The 23547-nt window shown below is 46.0% G+C and overlaps 2 protein-coding genes and 1 pseudogene across 7 annotated transcripts; 1 reads left to right on the top strand and 2 right to left on the bottom strand.

The window, feature by feature from the left end:
* The first annotated feature begins 177 nt into the window (after window positions 1–177).
* On the top strand, window positions 178–8520 carry LOC147008416 (uncharacterized). Its single transcript, XM_085864727.1, has 5 exons — window positions 178–412; window positions 1671–3703; window positions 4034–4154; window positions 7032–7714; window positions 7828–8520. The coding sequence occupies exons 1-5, from the start codon at window positions 257–259 to the stop codon at window positions 8027–8029; spliced, it is 3195 nt and encodes a 1064-aa protein (XP_085720853.1). The 5' UTR covers window positions 178–256; the 3' UTR covers window positions 8030–8520.
* Window positions 8521–10417: 1897 nt separating this feature from the next.
* LOC147008415 (potassium channel subfamily K member 12-like) lies at window positions 10418–13724 on the bottom strand (annotated as a pseudogene).
* Window position 13725: 1 nt separating this feature from the next.
* LOC147008414 (uncharacterized) lies at window positions 13726–23547 on the bottom strand. Of its 6 annotated transcripts, none has more exons than XR_015053424.1 (3): window positions 23176–23547; window positions 20054–20182; window positions 13726–14601 (listed from the first exon to the last, which is right to left on the bottom strand). XR_015053424.1 is itself a non-coding variant. In XM_085865081.1 (3 exons), the coding sequence occupies exons 1-3, from the start codon at window positions 23194–23196 to the stop codon at window positions 16195–16197; spliced, it is 372 nt and encodes a 123-aa protein (XP_085721207.1). In that variant the 5' UTR covers window positions 23197–23539; the 3' UTR covers window positions 14608–16194. The 6 variants fall into 6 exon arrangements, 3 of the variants coding, with proteins under 3 accessions (XP_085721207.1, XP_085721205.1, XP_085721204.1); XM_085865081.1 differs by lacking the exon at window positions 13726–14601 and adding an exon at window positions 14608–16416 and having other exon boundaries at window positions 23176–23539; XR_015053426.1 differs by lacking the exons at window positions 13726–14601; window positions 20054–20182 and adding an exon at window positions 14608–16416.

Below are 23547 nucleotides of genomic sequence, written 5' to 3'. Positions count from 1 at the left end.
TGTTTGTTTGTTTGTTTTCCACTCGCAGTTCTGCTACACCGTGCAAATCAGTTTGAAAGTTACCAGATAATTAACATTATTTTCGTTAGTTTTTGATTCCGTTAATACCTTTCGCAACACATCTTTCGAAATGAAACGCCGTGTTTGCCGGAAGTGCGCCTCAGACACTTCTTCCAGAGCTTCCTGTTGTTGATTGGCCTGCTGGAGAGCAAGAACGACCGGCATTCCTTTGTTTCATGTAAATTGTTTAAAGGAAATGGTGATGACTGTTATAAAGTGTGTGTACTTGTTGGGTGAGAAGAGGAATAAATTTGGCGGGAGACGGGAGTCAGGTGGAGAGGAGAAAAATGGACGCCATGATGCAGACTCCATGTTTGGGAATATGACGTCATCGCAGAACTTTTCACCACAGGCAAGGAGGACGTTTATTGGTTAACAGCGGTCACGTGATGCGCCGGTCAATGGACTCATTTGGTGACATTGTGACGCGATGACGTATTTACCACTTATGACACCTCATCTTCTGTGCACATCTTTGTCCACCCCCGTGCGTCCTCCCCAAGTCCTCATTCTACCTCACATCCCTTATTTGTCCGAGTCTCTCGATTTTGTCCCCTCAACGCTGCCGTTATTGTTATCCCTCTCTCTTTCTGTCATTCATTTTGTTCCGTTGTGTCCTGATGCGTTCTATGTCGTAGCTCCTCCATGAGCCTCGACTCTGGAAACAAAAGTGGACGAGAAAGATCTGGAAGTCCAAAAAAATGTCTTATTCGCGTATGTAATAAATAGATCGTTTACGCACAAAACGTTCCTTTCTCCATCGTTGTTCCCTTGCTGTATATCCCTTGCTTGCCATCGCTGGACATCACATGCGGGAGAAAGACATCAGTAGATATCAATGCACTTTTACATGAATTATGAGGGAAGGATTTGAACCTGGATTTACCTGTATCAGGAGCCAGGTATTCGGATGAGAACACTGAATCACCCTGTTTGTGAAACATCAGTCATAGTTATGTATAAACATCATTCTTGGATGAGGAAGGGGTGCGGACCAGCAGGACGTGCCAGGGTTTCCCCCTCCTGTAACCACGTGACTTCCTACACGGACTCTTCCTCTTCCTTCTTCCTTTTGCCTTCCACTTTTCCAATCCCACTTTGGTAGTGAAGGTGTTCACCACTCACATTCACCATTTTTTTTTCTTCTTCAAATTCTTCCTTTACTCTGCCCCCCCCCCCTCCTCGTGGGATGGCGCGCCATGGATTGTGAATCCTCTGTGGGTGGAATGATATCACCAACATCCAGTTGTTTTCACACGAGAAGTTGGTGGCAAAGGCCTCTCAAGACTCAAGGATGTGATTTGAAATTTACCTTCTGGGTGGATGAGAGTTTGAGAAGACAATTTGGATTGATTATTTTATTTATTTATTTAATTTTTTTCTGGGCCGTTCTGCACACACAGACCAACAAATGGAACTCCTTTGAACTGTTGATGTGATTTAACTTTTTCAATATGAAAGCGACTTTAGAAATCCCAACACAGCCGGCGTTGTATGTTGTTACAAACCAAGGGTCTTTGAAGTGTTCATGTTTATTTTGAAGATTTTTTTTTTCTTTCATCCTCACGGTTGATCAGTATTGTTTCTGTTTGGTATTGTTCCTTTTTCAGGCAATGGAAATTGAGAAATGTGATTGTGGGACGGGACGCGTGAAAGGAGAATGTTGTTTGGAAATGCCGCCATCCGACGATGGTCAGATCTCTCAACGTGATCTTCTCCAAAATATGAAAAGACGAAGCATTTTTTCTTCCAACAATTTGGAATATCTACATACAGGTTTTACACCTGTACAATCTTCAACCTCAAGGCCCTCTCGTCCTGGCCTTATCCCACTCCCTTGTAGGATCCTCCCTTTACAAAAACAGTCTTCACGGTCTCTCATACCTCACACACATCATACGAGACCGGAAAATGGGAACATCTGTGAGCCAAATAGTCAAAGGTCTGCAGTTGATTCCCAAAGTATCTCTGCTGAAGCCGTCACAGCAAATGAGTATGAAGATGACGTCTCGCAAGTGCCTTCCGCAAAGGGGGATGCATCCTCATCTGTGCACTCTTCTGGTCATGCTGCAACCCTGCCACATCCTGCCGACCACGCCCTCATCCCAGCACGAATCTTTGCAACAGCACGCCTCACTGGCCATGCCATTCCTCCGACACGACTGTCCGCAGCTGCTTGCTCAGCTGGCGGTGCGGCCACGTCTGTGCGACTCTCCATAGCAGCTGGCCATACAGCCACAACAGCAAGACCCTCTGTATTTACACGCCATACTGACCGTGCTGCCACACCTTTGCGACCCTCTGTAGCAGCCTGCTCTGCTGATCCTGCCGCCACGCTGGCACGACCCTCCTCAGCGACGCAGCCCTCCATGGTGGCGAGGCCCTCCTCAGTGGCACTGAGCTCTGCATCGGCGTGGCCCACCTCAGTGGCATGGCCCTCCTCAGTGGCATGGCTCTCCGCAGCAGAGCGGTCTTCAGCGGTGAGGCTCTCCGCAGCAACACGCCCCTTCTCAGAAGCACGGCCCTCCACAACGGCACTGCCCTCCTCACTGGCACGGCTCTCTGCAGTGGCGCGACCCTCCTCAGTGCCACTGAGCTCCGCATCGGCACGGCCCTCCTCAGCAGCACGGCCCTCCACAACGGCACGGCCCTTCTCACTGACACGGCCCTCTGCAGTGGTGCAACCCTCCTCAGTGGCACTGAGCTCCGCATCGGCGTGGCCCTCCTCAGCTGTGCGGCCCTCCTCAATGGCACGACCCTCTGCATTGGCACGGCCATCCTCAGTGGCACGACCCTCCGCATTGGCACAGCCCTCTGCAGCGAAGCGGTCTTCAGCGGTGAGGCTCTCCACAGCAGCACACTTCTCAGCAGCACGGCCCTCTACAACGGCACTGCCCTCCTCAATGGCACAGCTCTCTGCAGTGGTGCGACCCTCCTCAGTGCCACTGAGCTCCGCATTGGCACGGCCCTCCTCAGCAGCACGGCCCTCCACAACGGCACGGCCCTCTGCAGTGGTGCGACCCTCCTCAGTGGCACTGAGCTCCGCATTGGCGTGGCCCTCCTCAGCTGCGTGGCCCTCCTCAATGGCACGACCCTCTGCATTGGCACGGCCCTCCTCAGTGGCACGACCCTCCGCATTGGCACAGCCCTCCGCAGCGGAGCGGTCTTCAGCGGTGAGGCTCTCCACAGCAGCACACTCCTCAGCAGCACAGCCCTCTACAACGGCATGGCCCTCCATAACGGCACCGCCCTCCTCACTGGCACGGCCCTCCTCAGCAGCACGGCCCTCTACATGGACATTGCCTTCCACAACGGCACGGCCCTCCTCAGCAGCATGGCCCTCCACAACGGCACGGCCCTCCTCACTGGCACGGCCCTCCTCACTGGCATGGCCCTCCTCACTGGCACGGCCCTCCTCAGCAGCACGGCCCTCCCCAACGGCACGGCCCTCCTCACTGGCACGGACTTCTGTATGGGCACGTCCCTCCTCTGTGGCACTGAGCTCTGCATGGGCGCAGCTCTCCTCTGCATTGGCGCAGATGACACGGCCCTCCTCTACTCCTGCTTCACAAATGCACACAACGAAAAGCACAGTGCAGGCCCACCAATATTCCGTGCTCAGTGAAGAAACAGAAACAAGGAGGTATGCCGAAGCGGTTTTGGGTTGTTGTTTTAACAAGGCCCCGTCCCGTTTTGACTTTGGGGGAATCCAATATGATGGAAACAATGCATCCAGAATTTGGGAACATTTGACTTGACTTTGGGAACATTGGAAACATTGACTTATCCAGAATTTGGGAACATTTGACTTGACTTTGGGAACATTGGAAACATTGACTTATCCAGAATTTGGGAACATTTGATTTGAATATGAAAATTTTTATCATAAAGGTGTTTTTTGAATATAATTACTTGTTTTTAATACCACTTTCATCTTTATTTATTTTATTATCATCATCAACGTGTTATTCAGAATGCAGTTGACACGATGGTTGGCTGCTCGACAAAAGTCCTACAAGCGACCACCAATGTTGAAGACCACACTCCGACATAACCCACCGAAGCGTTCAAACAGTCAACGGAATACGACCCAGGCAAGTGAGATGAGGTGGCAATGCTGACTTACTGGGTTGTTTGTTCTTTCACCGGGGATTAAGGTGTGCTCCAAGATGCCAGTCAAGTGTCAAGTGTTGTCAAGTGTTGAGAAAATGTCCAAATTTTTTGGGGGGTTTTTTTGACCAGATTTGACCTCAAATTATAACATTATTGAAAAGACATCGTCTGCAGTTGTGTTTTTAAAAACTTGGTTTAACGTGTATTTCTGATCCTTGGTGCAAGGAATTGTATGAAGGGAGACGTATTGGTGTTCATCATGTAATATTCACACGTTCAAAAGTTACAACAAACTCCCGCTCCCCAAGGAAGCGACTGGGTTGGGTCTAATGGGGTAATTATATTTTGTGCCATGACTCATAATTCCCTCTCTCCCCAGCAGTGGTCAGTAAACCACTTGCACTGTGCCACGTGTACAGGCGAAAATCGTCAGCCCACCCTCAGATGCAGATGGGGATTGTTTTGTCCCATGATCTGACTCTGGGTGCCTCAAACACATGTGCAAAATTTGATCGGCCCAGCCATTTCCGATTCTATAATTATCAGACCGACATACATTGCCTTATTTTATACAATTTTGGCCATCCGATCAAAATCAGGTTACTTCGACTTTAGTTAACCATCAACAAGATTGATGTTTAAAACAAGCAAAAATTAACCTTGGAGTGCAACATGGCAATGATGGGCCAAGTGGCCTCCTCATATCCTTGTTTGAGATCCTAAAGGAGCCTGAGCCGACTCCTTACACTCCTAATATCCTTGTTTGTGATCCTATCGGAGTCTGCGATGACTCCTAACACTCCTCGTATCCTTGTTTGAGATTCTATAGGAGCCTGCGCCGACTCCTTGCACTCCTCCTCATATCCTTGTTTGAGATTCCATAGGAGTCTGCGATGACTCCTTACACTCCTAATATCCTTATTTGTGATCCTATAGGAGCCTGCGCCGACTCCTTGCACTCCTCATATCCTTGTTTGAGATTCCATAGGAGTCTGGGATGACTCCTTACACTCCTCATATCCTTGTTTGCAATCCTATAGGGGTCTGTGATGACTCCTTACACTCCTCATATCCTTGTTTGAAATAATGTAGGAGTCTGTGACGACTCCTTACACTCCTCCTCGCATCCTTGTTTGCGATCCTATAGGAGTCTGGGATGACTCCTTACACTCCTCCTCATATCCTTGCTTGAAATAATGTAGGAGTCTGTGACATCTGTGAAAACTTGTGTTGACCTCTGGCTTACAGCCAGCAGAGACATAAATATCACTGCCAAGGTGACTCTTCTTGTTCTTCTTGTGTATGGCAGTTTAGCTGCCAGGGTAGCTATCATTTCTTGGAAGCGCGACTGTGTCGCTGATACCACCAAGGTAAGTGAATCTCTCCATGTCCTCAACATCCTCACCACAAACAGGTACAGACAGGATAGCAGCATCCAAGATGTCACTGAAAGCCTGGATCTTAGTTTTGACCCAGGAAACCCGTAATCCCAGTGGCTCTGACTCCTCATTCATCACCTCGAGGGCCCCCAAAAGGATATCCACAGTGTCCGCAAAGATGACTGCATCATCTGCGAAATCAAGGTCAGAGATCTTGACATTTCCAAACGATGCACCGCAGCTTGATCCCGCCAACATCCTCCCCAGAATCCAGTCCATACAAGCGCTGGAAAGTGTGGGGGCCAGTACACACCCCTGACGAACTCCAGTAACAACTGGAAATATGTCCGAGATGGCATCACCACATCTCACAGCACTCTCAGTACCAGAGTACAGTTCAGACAACATATACCGCATCGTGGTCTGAACAATGTATCCACACAATGTCCATTACTATCTCCACATCTTTGTTTGCATGCACATGGTCCAGCAATGACCCATAGTCTGTCGTTGGCCCTGAGACATATTGGCGAAATCCATGTTTTCCCATCAGTTGTGTGATGGTATGTTCTGGAGTACTCAAAAGGTCGTAGGTGAAGTCGCCCAGTCCAGCAGTCAGCTCTCCTGGAGATCCAAAGATGTCAGGACATCTTGTAATTTGTCCATGAACAAAGGACAGCTTGACGTGGGTGATCCGTACACAGTGACAATATTGATTTCTATTTCCTCCTGTGTTGTCACTGTCACTGTTCTGTATTCAATACCTTTAATGTCTGGATTAGGATTCATTGGTGACATTTCTAGTGGTGCTATGATCATTATGCCTCCCTTGTCCAAGTTATCAGAGCTTGCCCTTTCAGCTCTGGAACACTTCATTTCAGGCCTAAGTTGTGTTTCGGAGTTCAGTTTCTGTCCTTCTCCGAGGAAAGTGTCCGCAAAACAAAGAAGCTCAACCAGTCGATTAATTTCTTCCTTGACAGCTGGGTTGACAGGACAGCTGTCTCCTCGAGGACAAGAATTGCATTTTTATCAAACCCAGGTGTGTGTAGACCACTGAAGGTTTTGACTCTGCTCAAGGCAATCTCCCTGCTTTCTTCAGCAACCTTCTTCAAGAGTTCACTCATAGATCTCTTACTTTTCAACATGTAGCTGGTAACATAGGCAATGCATGAATAGGAGTCGGTGATGAACTGAAGATCTGTGTTGCCTTTCCATGTGTGAAGAATGTCTGGATTGTATGGGTTTATCCAACGTTCCGATGGTTGTCTTTGCAAAACTACACGTGTCCGCGCGTACTACATTAGCGGCCCGTCCAAGTCCGAGGTCTGTTTCTATCTTCAGTTTGTTTCACACGGTGTTTCTGCTTACCTCGTTTATCTGCAGCTCTGCATCTCTCTGTTTCTTCTTCAGTTTCTTGAACACATTGTTTTTTCTTACCCTGCTTCACTGCAGCTCTGTGTCGGTCTGTTTCTTCTGCAGATTATTCAACCCTGCGTTTCTGGTTACGTCGTTTGTCTGAAAGAGGAAGATGACGTGGAGGACAATGTGGGCTTGGAGGAGAAGAACGAAAATGTAGACTTGGAGGAGAAGAACGACAATGTAGACTTGGAGGAGAAGAACGACAATGTGGACTTGGAGGAGAAGAACGACAATGTAGACTTGGAGGAGAAGAACGACAATGTAGACTTGGAGGATAAGAACGACAATGTAGACTTGGAGGAGAACGACAATGTAGACTTGGAGGAGAAGAATGACAATGTGGACTTGGAGGAGAAGAACGACAATGTGGACTTGGAGGAGACGAATAACAATGTGGACTTGGAGGAGAAGAAAGACAATGTGGACTTGGAGGAGAAGAAAGACAATGTGGAGTTGGAGGAGAAGAACGACAATGTGGACTTGGAGGAGACGAATAACAATGTGGACTTGGAGGAGAAGAAAGACAATGTGGACTTGGAGGAGACGAATAACAATGTGGACTTGGAGGAGAAGAAAGACAATGTGGACTTGGAGGAGAAGAACGACAATGTGGACTTGGAGCATCCAAGCCAAAGCAAAGAAGAAGCGGTGGTCGAAGAAGACGAAAAGGAAACCTTTCCGATGGGTCGGGTACGATTGTACAAGGTGACATCGACTCCCCAGCTTCAGCGATCTCTGCGCAGGTATATGAGAGCGGTGCAAGTTGAAACCTGCAGTGTGTGTTCGTTGCATGCCATTTGGTTGATCTCTATTGTAACTTTACTCGTGCAACGTATTCTATTTGCTTTGTGTCCAGAATATCCGGAATCGATGGAAATGCGTCCCCCGGTGATATTGTCATGGTGACACCCGTGCGGCGTTCACACCGATTGGTATCTCGCTCGGCCAACCAGGCACCCAACCTGTGCCCGAATACCAAGCTCGTGTCCTCCATGAACGATGTGGTGATTGTGGATGACAGAACCACAGTTGTGTGCCGGAATAATCCTGCATTGTGATGTCATTTTGAATATTGTTTGTAAAAAAAAAAAATTCCGCAATTTTCTTTACTTTATGCAAAAGGAATTTTGGGTTACTTCTTCATTTCTACTACATAAGCCTCATGCTTACCCTACCACCCCCCTCCAAAAAAAAGTTGTTATTGTGATTTAGTTGGTTAATATTGAATGGTTTAAAATGTAAATGAACAATGTTGCTTTTTTTGTTATTGTCATGCTTGTTAATAAAACTTTATTGAAACATTACATTGATGTTGCAGCTTCAGACATTCCACCACCAAGACCAGCACGGAACGTGGTTTTTGTGCGTTTTTTTCGGTGTGAAACATTCTCCACTGGACCAATGGTGTTCGGGTTAACCTGTTACTTTGGAAAGAAATTAATTTTTAACACCCATTCCACCACAAACTGCAGATGTACAGGTGGTGAAGTTTATTTTTGTGTTTAATTAGTTGTGCCACCTTTACCTCATTGTGATGCTGACAGGTTATACCGTACAGTACTTCCCAAATTATGACCTTCGACTCCTCGGAGTGCTAAAGTAAAATGGGTCATTCTGAAAGAGCTTGGACGTGGAGGTGGTATCGTTGAGATGTCCTACCCTGATACAGCTCGTATAATCACGACTATTAAATGGGTAAAAAAATCTGTCCATTTCACTTGTTCCAATGAAAAAATAATAATTCTGAAGATTCTGATTTGAAATTTAATTTTAAAATCGTTCCAATTAAAAATATATATTATTTTAATACCCCTCCATCATTGTGACAGTGCATAATGACGAGAGCTTGCAGACGATGCCTAACGTGGCGACAGCCTTTGAGAACGTCTTCCAAGCTGTCTCTGTTTCAATTCCATCGCATGTTAAAGGCTGCTTGTCACCGAAGCTGTTTTCTCGTCCTTTTCACATCCAAAGAAGGATTCCTCCAGAATAATACACAAGTCTTACCTCCGACACCGAAGGTGGACGGACATTGTGTTTTTACCCCCTGTCTGTGTGTTTGTCTCGCTGTGAACAAGATATCTCAAAAAGTTGTGGACGGATTCGGACGAAATTCGATGGACAGGTTGGGTGTGTGACTTGGACGAATCGATTCGATTTTGGTGAAGATCGGAATCCAGATGCGAGAATTTTCAAAGTGATTCTTCACCTTTGAGAGGTAGGGCAAAAAAAAACGACACATACTGCAGCACCATGTTTAAAAAAGTTGTGGACAAGTAATGATAAATCATGGTGGATGAGTTAGCAGGTGACAAAAACTAGCTGATTCGATTTTGGTTCAGGTCCGGATCCAGATCCGACCTATCAGTGGGATACAAACTGTTTAGCCTGGCGGAGGTATGCACTGTACCACCGAGTACCGTTCTAGTTTCGTACTTTTATTCATTGTCTTCCTCGTGTTTCCTTCCCCCATGACCATTGTTTAATTAACAATGGATGAACCGCGTCACTGCAACAATATTTTGAACCCTGAAGAACACAAATCGCCTTGTTTGTACTTTCAAAAACCTTCACTTTAGCAGCATTGTGGAACAACAGTACACCGTCTCGACCAATCACATTTGCCGCTTGCGATCTTAGGTCTGGCAACATCGAGATTCAGACAAAATCACGGTGCCTGTTTAGTCATCTGAAAATCATCGTTTTTGCCTGTCAGAGATTGGATGTCATTTTTAAACCGAAGCAATTACAATGTTCATGCATCAGTATGTCTTCGGTCCAATTTTGAGGTATATATGGATGTAGTTTCAGCTTCATACATACTTTTTAAGTGGATAAAATAACAAGTTGAAAAGCTAGGGTTATGGTTAGGGTTCGGGTTAAATTTTTAAACTTTGTCATATCAACAAAACAAATGCATCATCTTGTGCAGCTCCATAAGGCGATTCCAACAAGTGGTCATTCGTCGGAGTAGCCCTTACAATAAATCGATTAGAGCCAATTTATCGAAAAATTTACCTAATTTCAATCGCTAATTACTCGTCAAATAAATCATCAAATCGAAAAATAAAGGTCAGAATCTGTTTCGACGACAAAAAGTAACTGGGTGATGGATTTCAATGTCGAAGGTTACCTTTGAAAATCACTGTTTTGCACCACTGAAAATAGGGTTTTGATGAATTTTTTTTTGGTTGAATCACGAAACAATTGATATCCTCGAATGCGGAACGATGAGCTGACTTCAAAAAGTGCTCACTCGTTCCTGTATGCTCTAAAATAAGATCAGCAGAGCCCCAAAAAAAAAAAAAAGCGATCGATCTCGATTTTTTTCAATCGATATTTACTCGCTTAATTAGCAATCAAACGGGGAAAACAACCTCAAATTCGACTCCCTCGACAAAAACTAATCCGGAAATGTATTTTACAGCACTCAAATCCGTTCAGAAATACATTTTTTTAATTGAAATGTCGAATTTAGGCCCCAAACATATCGGAGGAGTTTTTCACTCTGCTGAGTTTACTGCATTTTTTTTGTGGCTGATTTCTCGGGTCAAAGTGTCAATAATTGCACCTCCTTCGTCAATAAAAAAATATACACAATAGAATCGCATTTTCCTTCTGTTTCAGAAAATATACCAACATCTGAACTTTGTTGACCATAAAAAAGTTATAAGCGATTACGTTTCAGGCGATGTATATATTTTGGCGCAACCGCACGGTCTGCTGCGATGTTCCAACAAGGAAAAGCAGGAAGTAAAAATAGAAAATAGTCTTAACGACCTCATCTTTGGGAAATTTTAACACGTGGTAGAGGGCGTATTTGCGCTTATGTGAGTGTAATTTGAGATACATTCAACAAAAGATGGCTGCGTAAACCGCAAAAAAAACTGTAGGTTCGATTTCCGACGAGCTAACGCACCCAAACTTTAACACCTTCGAGGGTAACATTTGGGGTTGAGTGCTCCAAATTTGGGATTTGGTCGGAGATATGAATGTTTAAAAAAAATGAGCCAATTAAAAGGTGTTAATGAAGCAGCCAATTCCTGCCAGTGTCATCAGCCAATCAGAAAGCGAGGACGCAAAAAGGGTTGCTGAGCTTCCGAGCTCTCTTCCAAAGGGAGCTTTCGGGAGCTTTTAAAGTGTCTTTTCCCCAATAAAAAGCTCCCTCACTGTTTTTTTGCCCGAACCACAATGACGCAAAAAAGGGCTCTCACCGCCAATACAAGAGAATTTAAAAAGTGTGAGCAAATCACTTTGGAAAATAAATAAATAAATAAATAAATAATCACTTCCGGTCATGAATAAAAGGAAAAAAGTTCCAGAAAAATTTAAAATCACTTCCGGTCATGTTAAATACAAAATAACCACTTCCTGTCACACAAAAAAATCACTTTCGGAAGTATAAAAATAACTTTGGAAAATAAATAAATAAATAATCACTTCCGGTCGTGAATAAAAGTTCCAGAAAGTTTTAAAATCACTTCCGGAAATGTTAAATACAAAATAACCACTTCCTGTCACGAAAGAAAATCACTTTCAGAAGTACAGAAATCACTTTGGAAAATAAATAATTAAATAAATAATTAAATTCTTCCTTTTCACACACCCAACATGTCCACCAAGTTTGGTCCGAATCCGTCCCCAACTTTTTGATATTTCGTGCTATATATTCTGTTTGACCCCATCTCTTGATGGTGAAGAGAACTTTAAAATTTCCAGTAGTCGGCTCCGAATCCGAATCTTCACCAAAATCTAAACAATTCTTCTTTGTCACACAACCAACACGGCGACCAAGTTTGGTCCGAATCCGTCCACAACTTTTTGAGATATCGTGCTATATATTCTGTTTGACCCCATCTCTTGATGGTGAAGAGAACTTTAAAATTTCCAGTAGTCGGCTCCAAATCCGGATCTTCACCAAAATTGAATCAATTCTTCCTTTTCACACGACCAACCTGTATAAATTTGGAGCACAGACAATTTGATGAATCCATGGCAACCTTTTGGAAAGGGGATGGATTTTGCAAGTGGGATTCTTTTTCTTGTTTGTTTGTTCGTCCGCACATAACTTTCGTGTTTTTCTCCGCAACCGCCTGTCGGATTGAGAGAAAATTTTTCACCATAGTTGCGACCACTCGTGTAGAATGTTTAATGATAATTATGACGTCATAGGTGACGTGGTGTGGCAGCCATGTTGGAAAAATGGGGAAAAAAATTCGACCTCTGTATCTCTGAAACTGTACCAAGAAAAAAAATGGAAATTTGGCACACGGCAAGTACTCCTCATGAGGAATGTGTCATTTTATTATGATGTCGTAGGTGCCTTCGTTATGACGTCATAATGCTATATGTAGAACGCTACATCTGATCAGCATGAACATTTTGGAGCGGCTCCTCGGGACAAATTACCTCGGGGGGGGGGGGTGAGCAGGAGGGCGGAGGGCCAAACAATCATCTGGGTGGCAGACAGCCGGTTATTCTTTGCGGATTATGCGGTTTTACCATGTGAGACATAATCCACGGCAATGCTCACCATGACAGTCGGGAGGTTTGGCGGAGAGATTGATGTTTACCTGGGTTTGTGTTTCGCATCCACAGCATCTTGTCGGTTCCGTGGCGGAAGCCCACAACAACTGCGGTGATGAATGCAAGATGGACACAAGAGATGATGTTGATGGATAAGAATGTAAGCCCAATGTTTTGGGGGTTTTTTGTGCACGTAAAGTGGACACACACTAAAGTGGAATGCAGTGTTTACTTCATTTGTGAGAAAACAGTGGCAGACAAATATTCACACACGTCGAGGCTCGTGTAGGAGCTATTTCATCACCTATTGTAAATCAGAACCAAAGCAATACCCTCAGCGATTGTTAAGTGGTTATGGAGCACACCTCAAATTTAAATGGAATAAATGTGTACACGGTGTGGTGTGCATCTCCTACGGAGAACCAGCAAAGGGAAAACTTCACAAACGGAACGCCATCGTCTCCTGGTGTTGCACTTCGGTGGTGGGTATTTTCAGGAGCCAGACCGGTGTGCCGACGAAAGAAGGTCCAGACAAGCTGAAGAGGTCTTCAACGTCTTGCTCGATGGAGCATGGCCGCCGCGTATCTCCAAAATGGCACTCGCTGTGCAACATCTCACCACTCCTCCAACCCTACGTTTGGCGATGTAGCTTTCAAGAGAAGCCAAGAGCCGGTTGAGAGAGTCCCAGATGAGTATGGATATTGCATTGAAGAGCAAGTCGACACAGCAGACACCCAATAAGATGCACAAAAGGTTAGCCACCTGGTATAGGACTTGACTTTGGTAACCGGCTCTCCGGCAGGGAACGAGGTCGCCAAAGCCGATGATGCTGAATGTGAAAAAGCTGAAATAAAACGAGTCCAGGAAGGTCCAGCCTTCTGTATAGCTCTTCATGGCTGAAGCGCAACAAGAAAGCAGCAGGGCAACGAAGATGAGCTTGAGAGCGACGAAGAAGACTGATGGAGTCTGTTCTCTCAAACTGGTGCTGCTCACAGATTCATGTCGCAGAGACCAGCGGGTGACCCCGTCCACAGCGGTGTCAGTGCGAGTGAACCTGAAGAGGGCATCACAGCGAGCCAGGCGCAAGCAGCACTCGATCAACGAGGAAACACGCTCCAGAAACGAGTCGATTAACAGGATGGTGGCCGAGCAACCAAAAAGACCATAGAAAATAAGAAAGACCTTCCCAGCTGTTGTTGCAGGGGTGCTCATTCCAAAACCTGCAGAAGAAAAGTTGAGGTGTGTCTGTTTGTACAAATTCCCATAAAACCACAGGTTCAAATCCCACGTATACTGTACATTTGTCCATGGTCCAATAACTAATATAATTGAAACTCATGTACAAGTACATTGAAGACCACCAGTGTGTCATGCATGAGATTTATGCACAACGTCTTAAGTGACCACGAAGGTTCAGAAGTTTATCTCCTTCCCTTACAAGAAAGAAAACAGAGCAGGTGTACCATAAGTGGAATGACGTCATCGGCACTTCCAGAGCAGGTGCATTTCAACCTTAAAACGTCGATTCCTAAAGGTTTTCCCAAAGTAACAGACCTGGTGGTGTAATGTTTGGAGCGTCCACTCTCAAGTCTGGGAGGTCGAAGGTTTGAACTATCACTGAGACGCACCAAAGACTTTGAGCATCCACGAAGAAATCCTGAAATGGCTCGGACAATATAATTGCCACCTTTAAGAAGTTGTTCGAAATAATTAGATTTCAAACAGGTGATTCTGGACAGAAGAAAGAAAACTCGAGAATTGTCTGAGGAGATCAGACACTAGATTGTAGCCAAGCATGGACAACATCAAAGCTCCTGGTCCATCTCCAAATACCCTGATGTTCCTGTGTCCATCGTACACAATGTTATCAGGAAGTTTAAGGCCCATGGCACTGTAGCCAACTACCCTGGATGTGGCCGCAAGAGAAAACTTGATGGAAGATTGCAGCGAAGGATTGTATGAATTGTGGAGAAAGCACCTCGATCAACTGCCAAACAGATTCAAGCTCACCTTCAGACACGAGGTACGATGGGTTTCAACTCGCACCATCCGTCGCCAACTCAATGAAAGGGGGTTCTATGGTGGGAGACCCGGGAGAACCTCACTGGAGAGAAAGAGAGAGAGAGGGGTAAGAAAGGCCGACTGGAGTTTGTCAAAACACACCTGAACAAACCAAAATCCTTCTGGGAGAATGTTCTGTGGACAGATGAGAACAAATTAGACATTTTTGGTAAAGCACATCATCTTTATGTTTACAGAAAACAAAATGAATCCTTCAAAGAAAAGAACACCTTCCCTCCAGTCAAACATGGAGGAGGTTCAGTGATGTTTTAGGGTTGCTGTGCTGCCTCTGACACTGGGTGCCTTGAGTGTGTGCATGAAATCAGGAGATAACCAAGGAGGCATTTTGAAGCACAATGTTCAACCCCGTGTCAGAAAGCCGGGTCTCCATTGAAGGTCATGGGTCTTGCAGAAGGACAATGATCCCAAACACACTTCAAAAAAAACTCCCACGAATGGTCCAAGACAAAACCTCGGACTGTCCCGAAGTGGGCAGCAATGAGTCCAGATCTAAATTCCATTGAACACCTGTGGGGAGATCTGAAAACAGCAGTTTGGAGAAGGAACCCTCCAAATCTGGGAGAACTGGAGCAGTTTGTACAAGAAGAGTGGGTCAAGCTACCAGTGGAGAGGAGTAGGAAGCTCATTCATGGCGAAAGGAAGCGCTTGACTGCAGTGATTTTGTCCAAAGGCCGTGATACCAAATATTAAGTCGAGGGTGTCAATAATTTTTTCAATGCCATTTATTTTTATTTTTCCGATTTAAAAGGATTTATTAAGTTCTGACTCAAAAACAAAGGTTCTGTAATGTCAACAGTGAAATCAAGAATTGTGGGGACAAAATACTTTTATCAATTTCAACAAATTTTTCGAGAAAATTGTGAATTATTTGAATAAAGTGCACAAGGGTGATGATGATATGTTTGGCCACGACTGCACCGTCCTCTTCACAGGGCGTTGGTGTTGCCGAAGCAGTTTCTTGGCAACGCTTACACTGGGTGGTTTGCCATTGCCTTCACAGAGTGCTCTATCCTCATTTTTTTTTTTAAATGCTGAGCATCAAGCAAGGAAGCAGCACGTACCATTTTTAAAGCTGTTAATGTGACTCAACCAGGGTTTTAATCACCCACCTCCCACACTCAAGAGTAGGCACTCAAACCATGATACCACCGAGTGTGGAATTCAGGGAGCTTCAGGTTTATTATTTTGATAACACGCAGGTTCCATGGCACGTACAAACGTAACCACGTCACTCCCAACCCAAGAGAGAACCGTTTCAGCTTTGGCTGCAAATGGCATCAACTTTTATTGGGTTTTTATATTACAAATCTTTTTTTATAAACGAGATAAAGGGAGATAATCCCAAACTTTGGTCTCCGTCTGAGATCACTGCTCGGGAAGTTGCGGTGTGAAGCACCAAAGTGAACTCGCAAACCACCGAGCCTCGAAATGTGCGGCGCCAACGAACCGACGGTCACAAAATAGAAGACGCCGGGAAAGTCCTACGGGGTGATCTAGCTGCCCGGGTTTATATCCGCGAGATTCTGTTGCAGGTCCCCCAGGAAGCACTGCCCCTCCTCATGACTGACGTTGTGCTCTCGTCGGAACAACTTGAGCCGTTCACGCCATTGACGATTCACCGAGAACACGGCGGCTCCGACCAGCAGGTAGAGCAAGACGAGCAGGTAGAGCAGGACGATACAGGTATTCCTTCGGCACGGCGGCGGCGAGTACCGAGCGTGCGGCGGCGAGTACCGAGCGTGCGGCGACGAGTACTGAGCGTGCGGCGGCGAGTACCGAGCGTGCGGCGACCCAGGAGGCGTCTCACCGGCGTTATCCGGCATCGCGTCGGTTCGATCTGTGTAGAGAACACAACACGAGCATCAAGGTAAGCCCAAAATGACAATAGCCTTTGTAACCGACAGGTGTGCAGACAGGTGTGTGCAAGGTGAGGAGCGATGTGTCGCGTGGATGTAAAACTCCGGTTACACGTTGTACCCGTCGCGCTGCGTCCCTCTGCGGCCACGAGCTGTCCATTTACCGAGGTGAAGGAGGTTGTAATGACTTTCCTCTGTGTACCGGGCCTTGATCGTGCCCGGGCGAGGGGCCCGGCTTGCGCTTAATCTCGAGCTTGATGGAGAGAGAGAGAATCGCCGCATCGTTGAGGGTAACACGTCGTCACTTCGAGTCAAACGAACCCAAGAACTCAAAACATCCTCCACTTTCCGAAGACGACGCTTCACGGCACAAATCGCCGTGGACAGCAGGAAGAAAAACACGGAAATGAGGAGGAAATCTCGCGAGACTGTGAGATCTCGCGCGACTGCGCGATCTCTCGAAACTGTGAGATCTCACGAGACTATGATATCTCGCGAGACTTTGATGCCGGTTACGATGTGGATCGATCGGTGTCTGAGTTGCCGTGGCGTAGGAGGAGTGGCAATGGTCAATGGCAGCGAATGTCATGGCAAGCTAATACAGGGAGGTAAATTTGATTTTAATTAAGTGTGTGTGGAAGTGTGGTTGTCGCGAGAACGCGAGAGCAAAGACAGGGAGGTAAACTTGATTTTAATTTTGATTTTAATTAACTGTGTGTGTGGAAGTGTGGTTGTCGCGAGAATGCGAGAGCGAAGGAACGGCCTGTGTGGTTGTCGCGAGAATGCGAGAGCGAAGGAACGGCCTGTGTGGTTGTCGCGAGAATGCGAGAGCGAAGGAACGGCCTGTGTGGTTGTCACGAGAATGCGGAGCGAAGGAACGGCCTGTGTGGTTGTCGTTTCTGGCTCGCGGTTTGAAAGTTAATATTTATTTATTTTTTTGCACCTACGGACATGCACTAGTATATTGTTGTGGTTACCAAATTCGCAAACCACCATTCAGGTCCCTTAGGTGAGGTATCTCGGTAAGTACATGTGTAGTTAGGCCCAAACCCGTTGTCTAGTGGGAATACATGTCATTTATGCGTGCTGCGACTCTTCAGGATAGCCGTTTTTCTTTTGCTATCTTTATTTTGGACCAACCGCCATGATTACCACCACAACCACAACATCAACCACCAACCACAACGCCGCTTCACCACAACCGCCACGACCTTCACGTCACACCTCGCAACCGTCGCATCGCCACCGTTCTTGCGCCGCCTGTGGGTACCGGTGTTGGACTCGTGCAGGGCGCGCGCCGAACAGCGTGTTCAAAATCACGGATTTTGTGCTTCAAAAACGGATCAAAAACGACACACGCCCACTTTTTGCCGTCCAATCGGTGAGCGAGGGGCGAATTGGCCCCGCCCCCAGGGCGATCGATATATGCAAATTTATGGATCAAAAAGCCTTCGCGCCCACTTTTTCTCGGGCCAATGGGGAGCGAGGTGAAAGGTCGAAGGGAGGGGGTCAAAGATGAGAGGGCGAAGCTACGGGGCTGATAAAAGGACCGTGTTCGTCAGTCCAGAGAGTCCAGAGGCGGAGAGTAGGAGAGTAGGAGAGTCGGAAACAGAGAGTCAAGACTTCGCGGGCGGTGGAGTTGGCAAGAAGGAGCTGGTCGTCGTGTGCGTTGGAGTCGGAACGGAGGGGACGGAGCTGTGGAAAGGCAGCGACACCAGACGAGGGGGTGCTCGCGTCGGGAGCTGCACCCCAGGGAGGCCGACAGCGCGACCTGGCCGAGGTGGAGACGCTCGTCGCGGGATAATAAAAATCCTCTATACCCCGAGCATCAGCAACCCCCTCCTGTTTCCCCCAGCGCTGAGATAGTGCGACCAAGGGGGCCCCTTTCCCACCCCCTACCAGACACTGTCCGCGAGGCCCGCGGAGTTGAGGCGCCATCGCCGCTCCGCGTCTCATCACCAGACGGGTAGGCGCGACCCGGTCTCGGCCTCAGGCCCGCCTCATCCTTGAGGGTATTCTTTTCCTTGGTTTTGGGTATGTGTTGTCGGCGCCGTCTGTGAAGTAAAATTGTATAAGTGTTGCCGTGTGCTCGGTAGTCGGTATTAGCTCTGCATTGTGTCTTCTCTTTTATATTTGCTTTTTGTGTAAATTGCATTGTGTCTTTTCTGTGTGCTTTTGGTGGAATTGTATATGTGCGCTTTCCGTTCATCGCGAATAAATGTGCTTTATTATTGAACTGTTCTCCCGCTTCGCTTCGTCTTTTCCTCTATTGAATCCCCATCTTGCTTCACGTAAAGGGTTGGTAGTGGGCTGAATACGCCCGATAATTAATCGAACCGTCGAGGTCGACGATAACACCGCTCGGTTATTCTGATAGTACGGAACGGGTCGCTTAAGTGGCCCGTGTCCGAAGTCGACCTGCGGCGAGGTGCGATCGCCCGGTCTACCCTCCGCGTGGGTACTTAGGTAGGTCGAATTCGGCGAGCAACCCTATCCCACGCGGGGGCTGATTGGCTCGATCGCGGTGAGACCGAAAGGTCCACCCGTGACTGGTTCCCGGCGTTAGTCCGAGAGGGTCACGACTGGATTGTCCGTCCGGTGGGCGACGTGCCGCGATTCGAGTTACGTGGCCGTCAGCACGCCGGCGGGCGCGAATACCGCAACAATATATATATATATATATATATATATATATATATATATATATATATATATATATATATATATATATATATATATATATATATATATATGGAATAGGCAAAGCCGAGAAGCGAACGTAGAATTCTTCTTAGATTCGCTTCTGACTTTACCTATAACTTGTTCACAACTGTATATGCAATTTCCAGTTACTTTGTCCTGGATTTGGGATCAGTGATCAAATAACGTAAATCACGATTAAAAAATATTTTTTGATGATGCGGGAGATATCTTTATTAAAATCAGTGGAGGAAATATACACCATGTCTGATATTATTTGGGTCTTTCATGTCTCCGACGATGCCTTTATCTCCCGGCATGCATCATTCCCCAAAAAAAACGGAAGCAAAAGGGTCATAGGCGACGACACGGCTTCAAAATTGCCATGGTATTGTGCTGTTGTTGTTGTTTCCTATTCTCTCAGATGCACACGTTAAGTAATATTCACAAGATAGAAATAAAACCCAATCGTGTTTATACACCGCACAGCGTTTAAAAACAACCGGAAGCAAAAGGGTCATAGCCAACGACACGGATTCAAAATTGTCAGGGGTATTGTGTTGTTGTTGTTGTTGTTTCCTATTCTCTCACGTGCACGCGTTAAGTATGAAGTTCACTGCATTCACTAATATGCAATAGGCAAAGCCTATAAGCGAACGTAGAATTCTTCTTACATTCGCTTCTGACTTTACATCAAACTTGTTCACAACTGTATACAGTGGTGCCCCCAGAATCCGAATTGAATTCGTTCCAAGAATTGAATTCGGATTCCAAAAAGTTCGGATTCCAAAACTATTTTCCCAATAAGAAATAATGGAAAGTGAATTAATCCGTTCCTGGACCCCAAGAAAACCCACTTTCAAGACATTTTCAACTGAAATTACCCATGTTTAAGGTAAAATAAGATGACTAAATGACCTTTTCTGAGTCATGAATCTTCTTCCAAGCCTGGGGGATGAGCAGGAGCGTTGTCGCTTCTTCCATCAGGTCTGGATGCAGCTCCGGCCTGTCAGTGGCCATTGGGATCCAAAACGTAAACTGTTCAGCCTGGTGGAGGTATGTAATTAACCATGAAGCACCAAATGGTGTTTTATATCCCAGTACGCTCTGTGGAGACCCAAACGTGCTGTTTTCACCGCACGGTTCCACGGAGATAATCAAGAGGTGAAGCGATTGGGTGACGCAGCATGACGTTGCTACCATGCTCGCGAAAAAAACGTTCAAGCCGATTCGTCAGAGGGTTCATTGATTGAGTTCGCTTCACGACGGGTTTTCGTGCTTTTATCGCTTCTTTATTTTTCATAATCCTACACACGGTCGATTTCGGCAGCTCGAACATGGCAGCGAGATCAGACACACGCGTACCGCTCTCATACTTAGCGATAAGTTCTTTCTTCAACTCAATTGTCGTTCTCACGGACTTCCTCTTACTCCTTTTTGCTTCACTGCTCTTCTTGGTTGCCATGGTGAATGCACAAGGGTGATAATTGAAGAAAAAAAAAAACAGCACACATCAAGGTGAAAACACGAGGTAAAGTAGCGATCGACACGCGAGAGATGCTTTCACGAGGACTTCCACCGACGAACTGAATGAACAAAGCGCAAAGATGCGGCTCAAACAGGCGGGGGAGACACATGTGAACAAACATGAACGCCACGTTGTGTTCGGTTTTCGAAAATGTGTTCGGTTTTTAGGGCAAATTTTTCTCGAAAAAATTGTTCGGATTCCAATTTGTTCAAACAATGGGGCGTTCGGATTGTGGGGGCACGACGGTACTTGCCAACTATACCGTGGTACATGTAAGCGCTGCACAGCTGATGATTTCGACGCAATTTCCGGTTACTTCGGCCTGGATTCGGGATCAGCGATCAAATAATGTAAATCACGATTAAAAAAATTTTTTGATGATGCGGGAGATATCTTTATTAAAATTAACTTTGGAAAAAAACGAATTGAATAAATAAATAAATAAACGATCACTTCTGGTCAAGAATAAAAGAAATTAAAAGTTCTTTAAAGAGTTTCAAAATCACTCCCGGTAATGTTAAATACAAAATAAACACTTCCTGTCATGAAAAAATCACTTTTGGAAGTATAAAATTAACTTTGGGAAAACAATAATTGAATAAATAAATAAACACTTCCGGTCATGATCTCCCGGCATGCATCATTCACCATGACAAAAACCGGAAACAAATAAAACCAGAAGCAAAAAAAAAACGGAAGCAAAATGGTCATAGCCAACGACATAGGGTATTGTGTTGTTTTTGTTGTTTCCTATTTTCTCATGTGCACGCGTTAAGTAATATTCACAAGATAGAAATAAAACCCAATCGTGTTTATACACCGCACAGCGTTTAACAACAACCGGAAGCAAAAGGTCATAGCTAACGACACGGATTCCAAATAGCCAGGGGTATTGTGTTGTTGTTGTTGTTGTTGTTGTTGTTGTTTCCTATTCTCTCATGTGCACGCGTTAAGTATGAAGCTCACTGCGTTCGCTATGATTTTGTGTGTGCGTTGACACAGGATATACATCATAATTGTACAGTCAAGAGATCTGGCATGAACACACACAGGAGTTTTTTCACAAGAAACTTTGCAGTAGGAATTTATCTGCAGGTAAACAGGAACAGGTATTCTTATTTTAAGATGAACAAACACCTGAAACACAAGAATTTCGTCGTTCAGTGCACTGACTGTTACTTTTGAAACGTCTGTATATTCATTCAGTGCTTACAAGCCTTGCTGGTGTCATGGCAGACGGTGCCTGCTATACATCTGGAAGGTTGGGGGGTTCGAACCCCGGTTTAATCATCCCGAAGAGTTCCGAGATGGTATCAAAATCAAGTTTGCCTTTCGATCTTTACCTGTGCCTGGTGTTGACTACATGGTTCGGGCGGTGGGCTTGGAATCCGAGGATCCTGACTTCAAATTCATGCTCAGATGTTCAATTAATACCAGGTGGGGTTGACTCTGCCTGTCATCCTTCCGCGGTCGGCAAAATAAGTGCTGGTATCCTGTGTCGGAGCGGTTACCTGTCCAGGATTGTCCAACAGCCAAGGAGACTGTTGAAGCAGCAGCAACACTCTGCACAGAGTGTGGTCCCCAATGGATGGATGGATGGATGGATGGATCCTCACCACTCAGCATTAATACCAAACGGTTCTTCGTCCCACGGACGATGCTAACAGGGGGAAGTGTGTGGAATGACCTGGGTACAGGTCCAGCGATGCTTGATGTCGGCCAACACGATGATCGCATCATCTCTTGTTCGCACTCCCCATCGCCCAGCCCGTACTTCAACCTTCGCTCAACTCTTCTCCGTGAACTTGGATACCTTTGAAGAGGTCGAATCGGCCGTACGACGCAACAAACACCTGGTTGACATGCCAAACCGAGGAGAAAAGTGTGTCAACTGGGCGTGGCTTCCAAGGAGCACTAATCACCGGTCCAGGAAAGCTAGGACCACGCCCTCTGGTGATTTCCCACTTTCAGGTCCTGTTTATCCCCCTTTTCCCCCCACTGTGTACATGTAAACAATAGGGGAATGTTTTCATGGTACTTTGAACTATCTTTCAGCCAAATGTTGTTTCGTTCCATGAGAGGTGCAATGATAAAGTACCGGAGGTACCGGTGAACCTCAGCCGAGAAGGGGATTGATACCTGAGGGTTGGGAGGGGTGAAGGAGGGTTGATGAGCTGTCAGAGTACCAACTGTACGGCTACAGCGACAGTGCATTGACATCAAATTAAATTTGACACGGAAAGAATTCCGTTGTGTTGAAAAAGGAATTTGGAATTTGTACAGAGTGCCGGCGATGACTTGCCTCCTCTTCACGAAAGACACCGTGCGATTTTTAACGTCCACCGGTGGACCAGTGACGTCACACGGGTCACTCCGGCCTCACGTTCTTTCGATTAATGGAGCACCCAGTGATGGATCACCCGACATGCGAAACACCAGGGTGGTAGTTCACAGCAACATTAATAATAATCAAACTCAAAGGTAAACACTCACATCGATCTGTCTCGGATACCTGTTCAGATGTCCCCGCCATTCGAAGGTTCCCTTGTGCAGTCGACAAGTATACTGTCTTGGTGAATCGGTTTTGGCACCGCCTTTTGATCCGTTAAGGTCGAAGAAGAGTGTAAACCGTTTCATTTGAATGAGCCAATCAGCTTGTCGAATTTCATTTGAATGAGCCAATCAGCTTGTCGAATTTCATTTGAATGAGCCAATCATTCAAAATCAAAACTCGGCCAATCAAAACGTTTCATTTGAATGAGCCAATCAGCTCGTCGAGCGGTAACGGCAGCCAGTGACGTCATATCCGATCGTTTCTCATCTCTTGAATGAAAGCTCCGGGAATCTTGAACTGGCCGGCAATGGCGGACGCTCGAAGATTTGT

This window comes from Eptatretus burgeri, chromosome 19 (assembly GCF_056783735.1).
Source record: "Eptatretus burgeri isolate ZD-2024b chromosome 19, Ebu_testis_v1, whole genome shotgun sequence".
In the NCBI taxonomy this organism is placed as follows: Eukaryota; Metazoa; Chordata; class Myxini; order Myxiniformes; family Myxinidae; genus Eptatretus; species Eptatretus burgeri.
The sequence above is the reverse complement of the archived record's forward strand: the minus strand, read 5'-3'. Positions and strand labels throughout refer to the sequence as shown.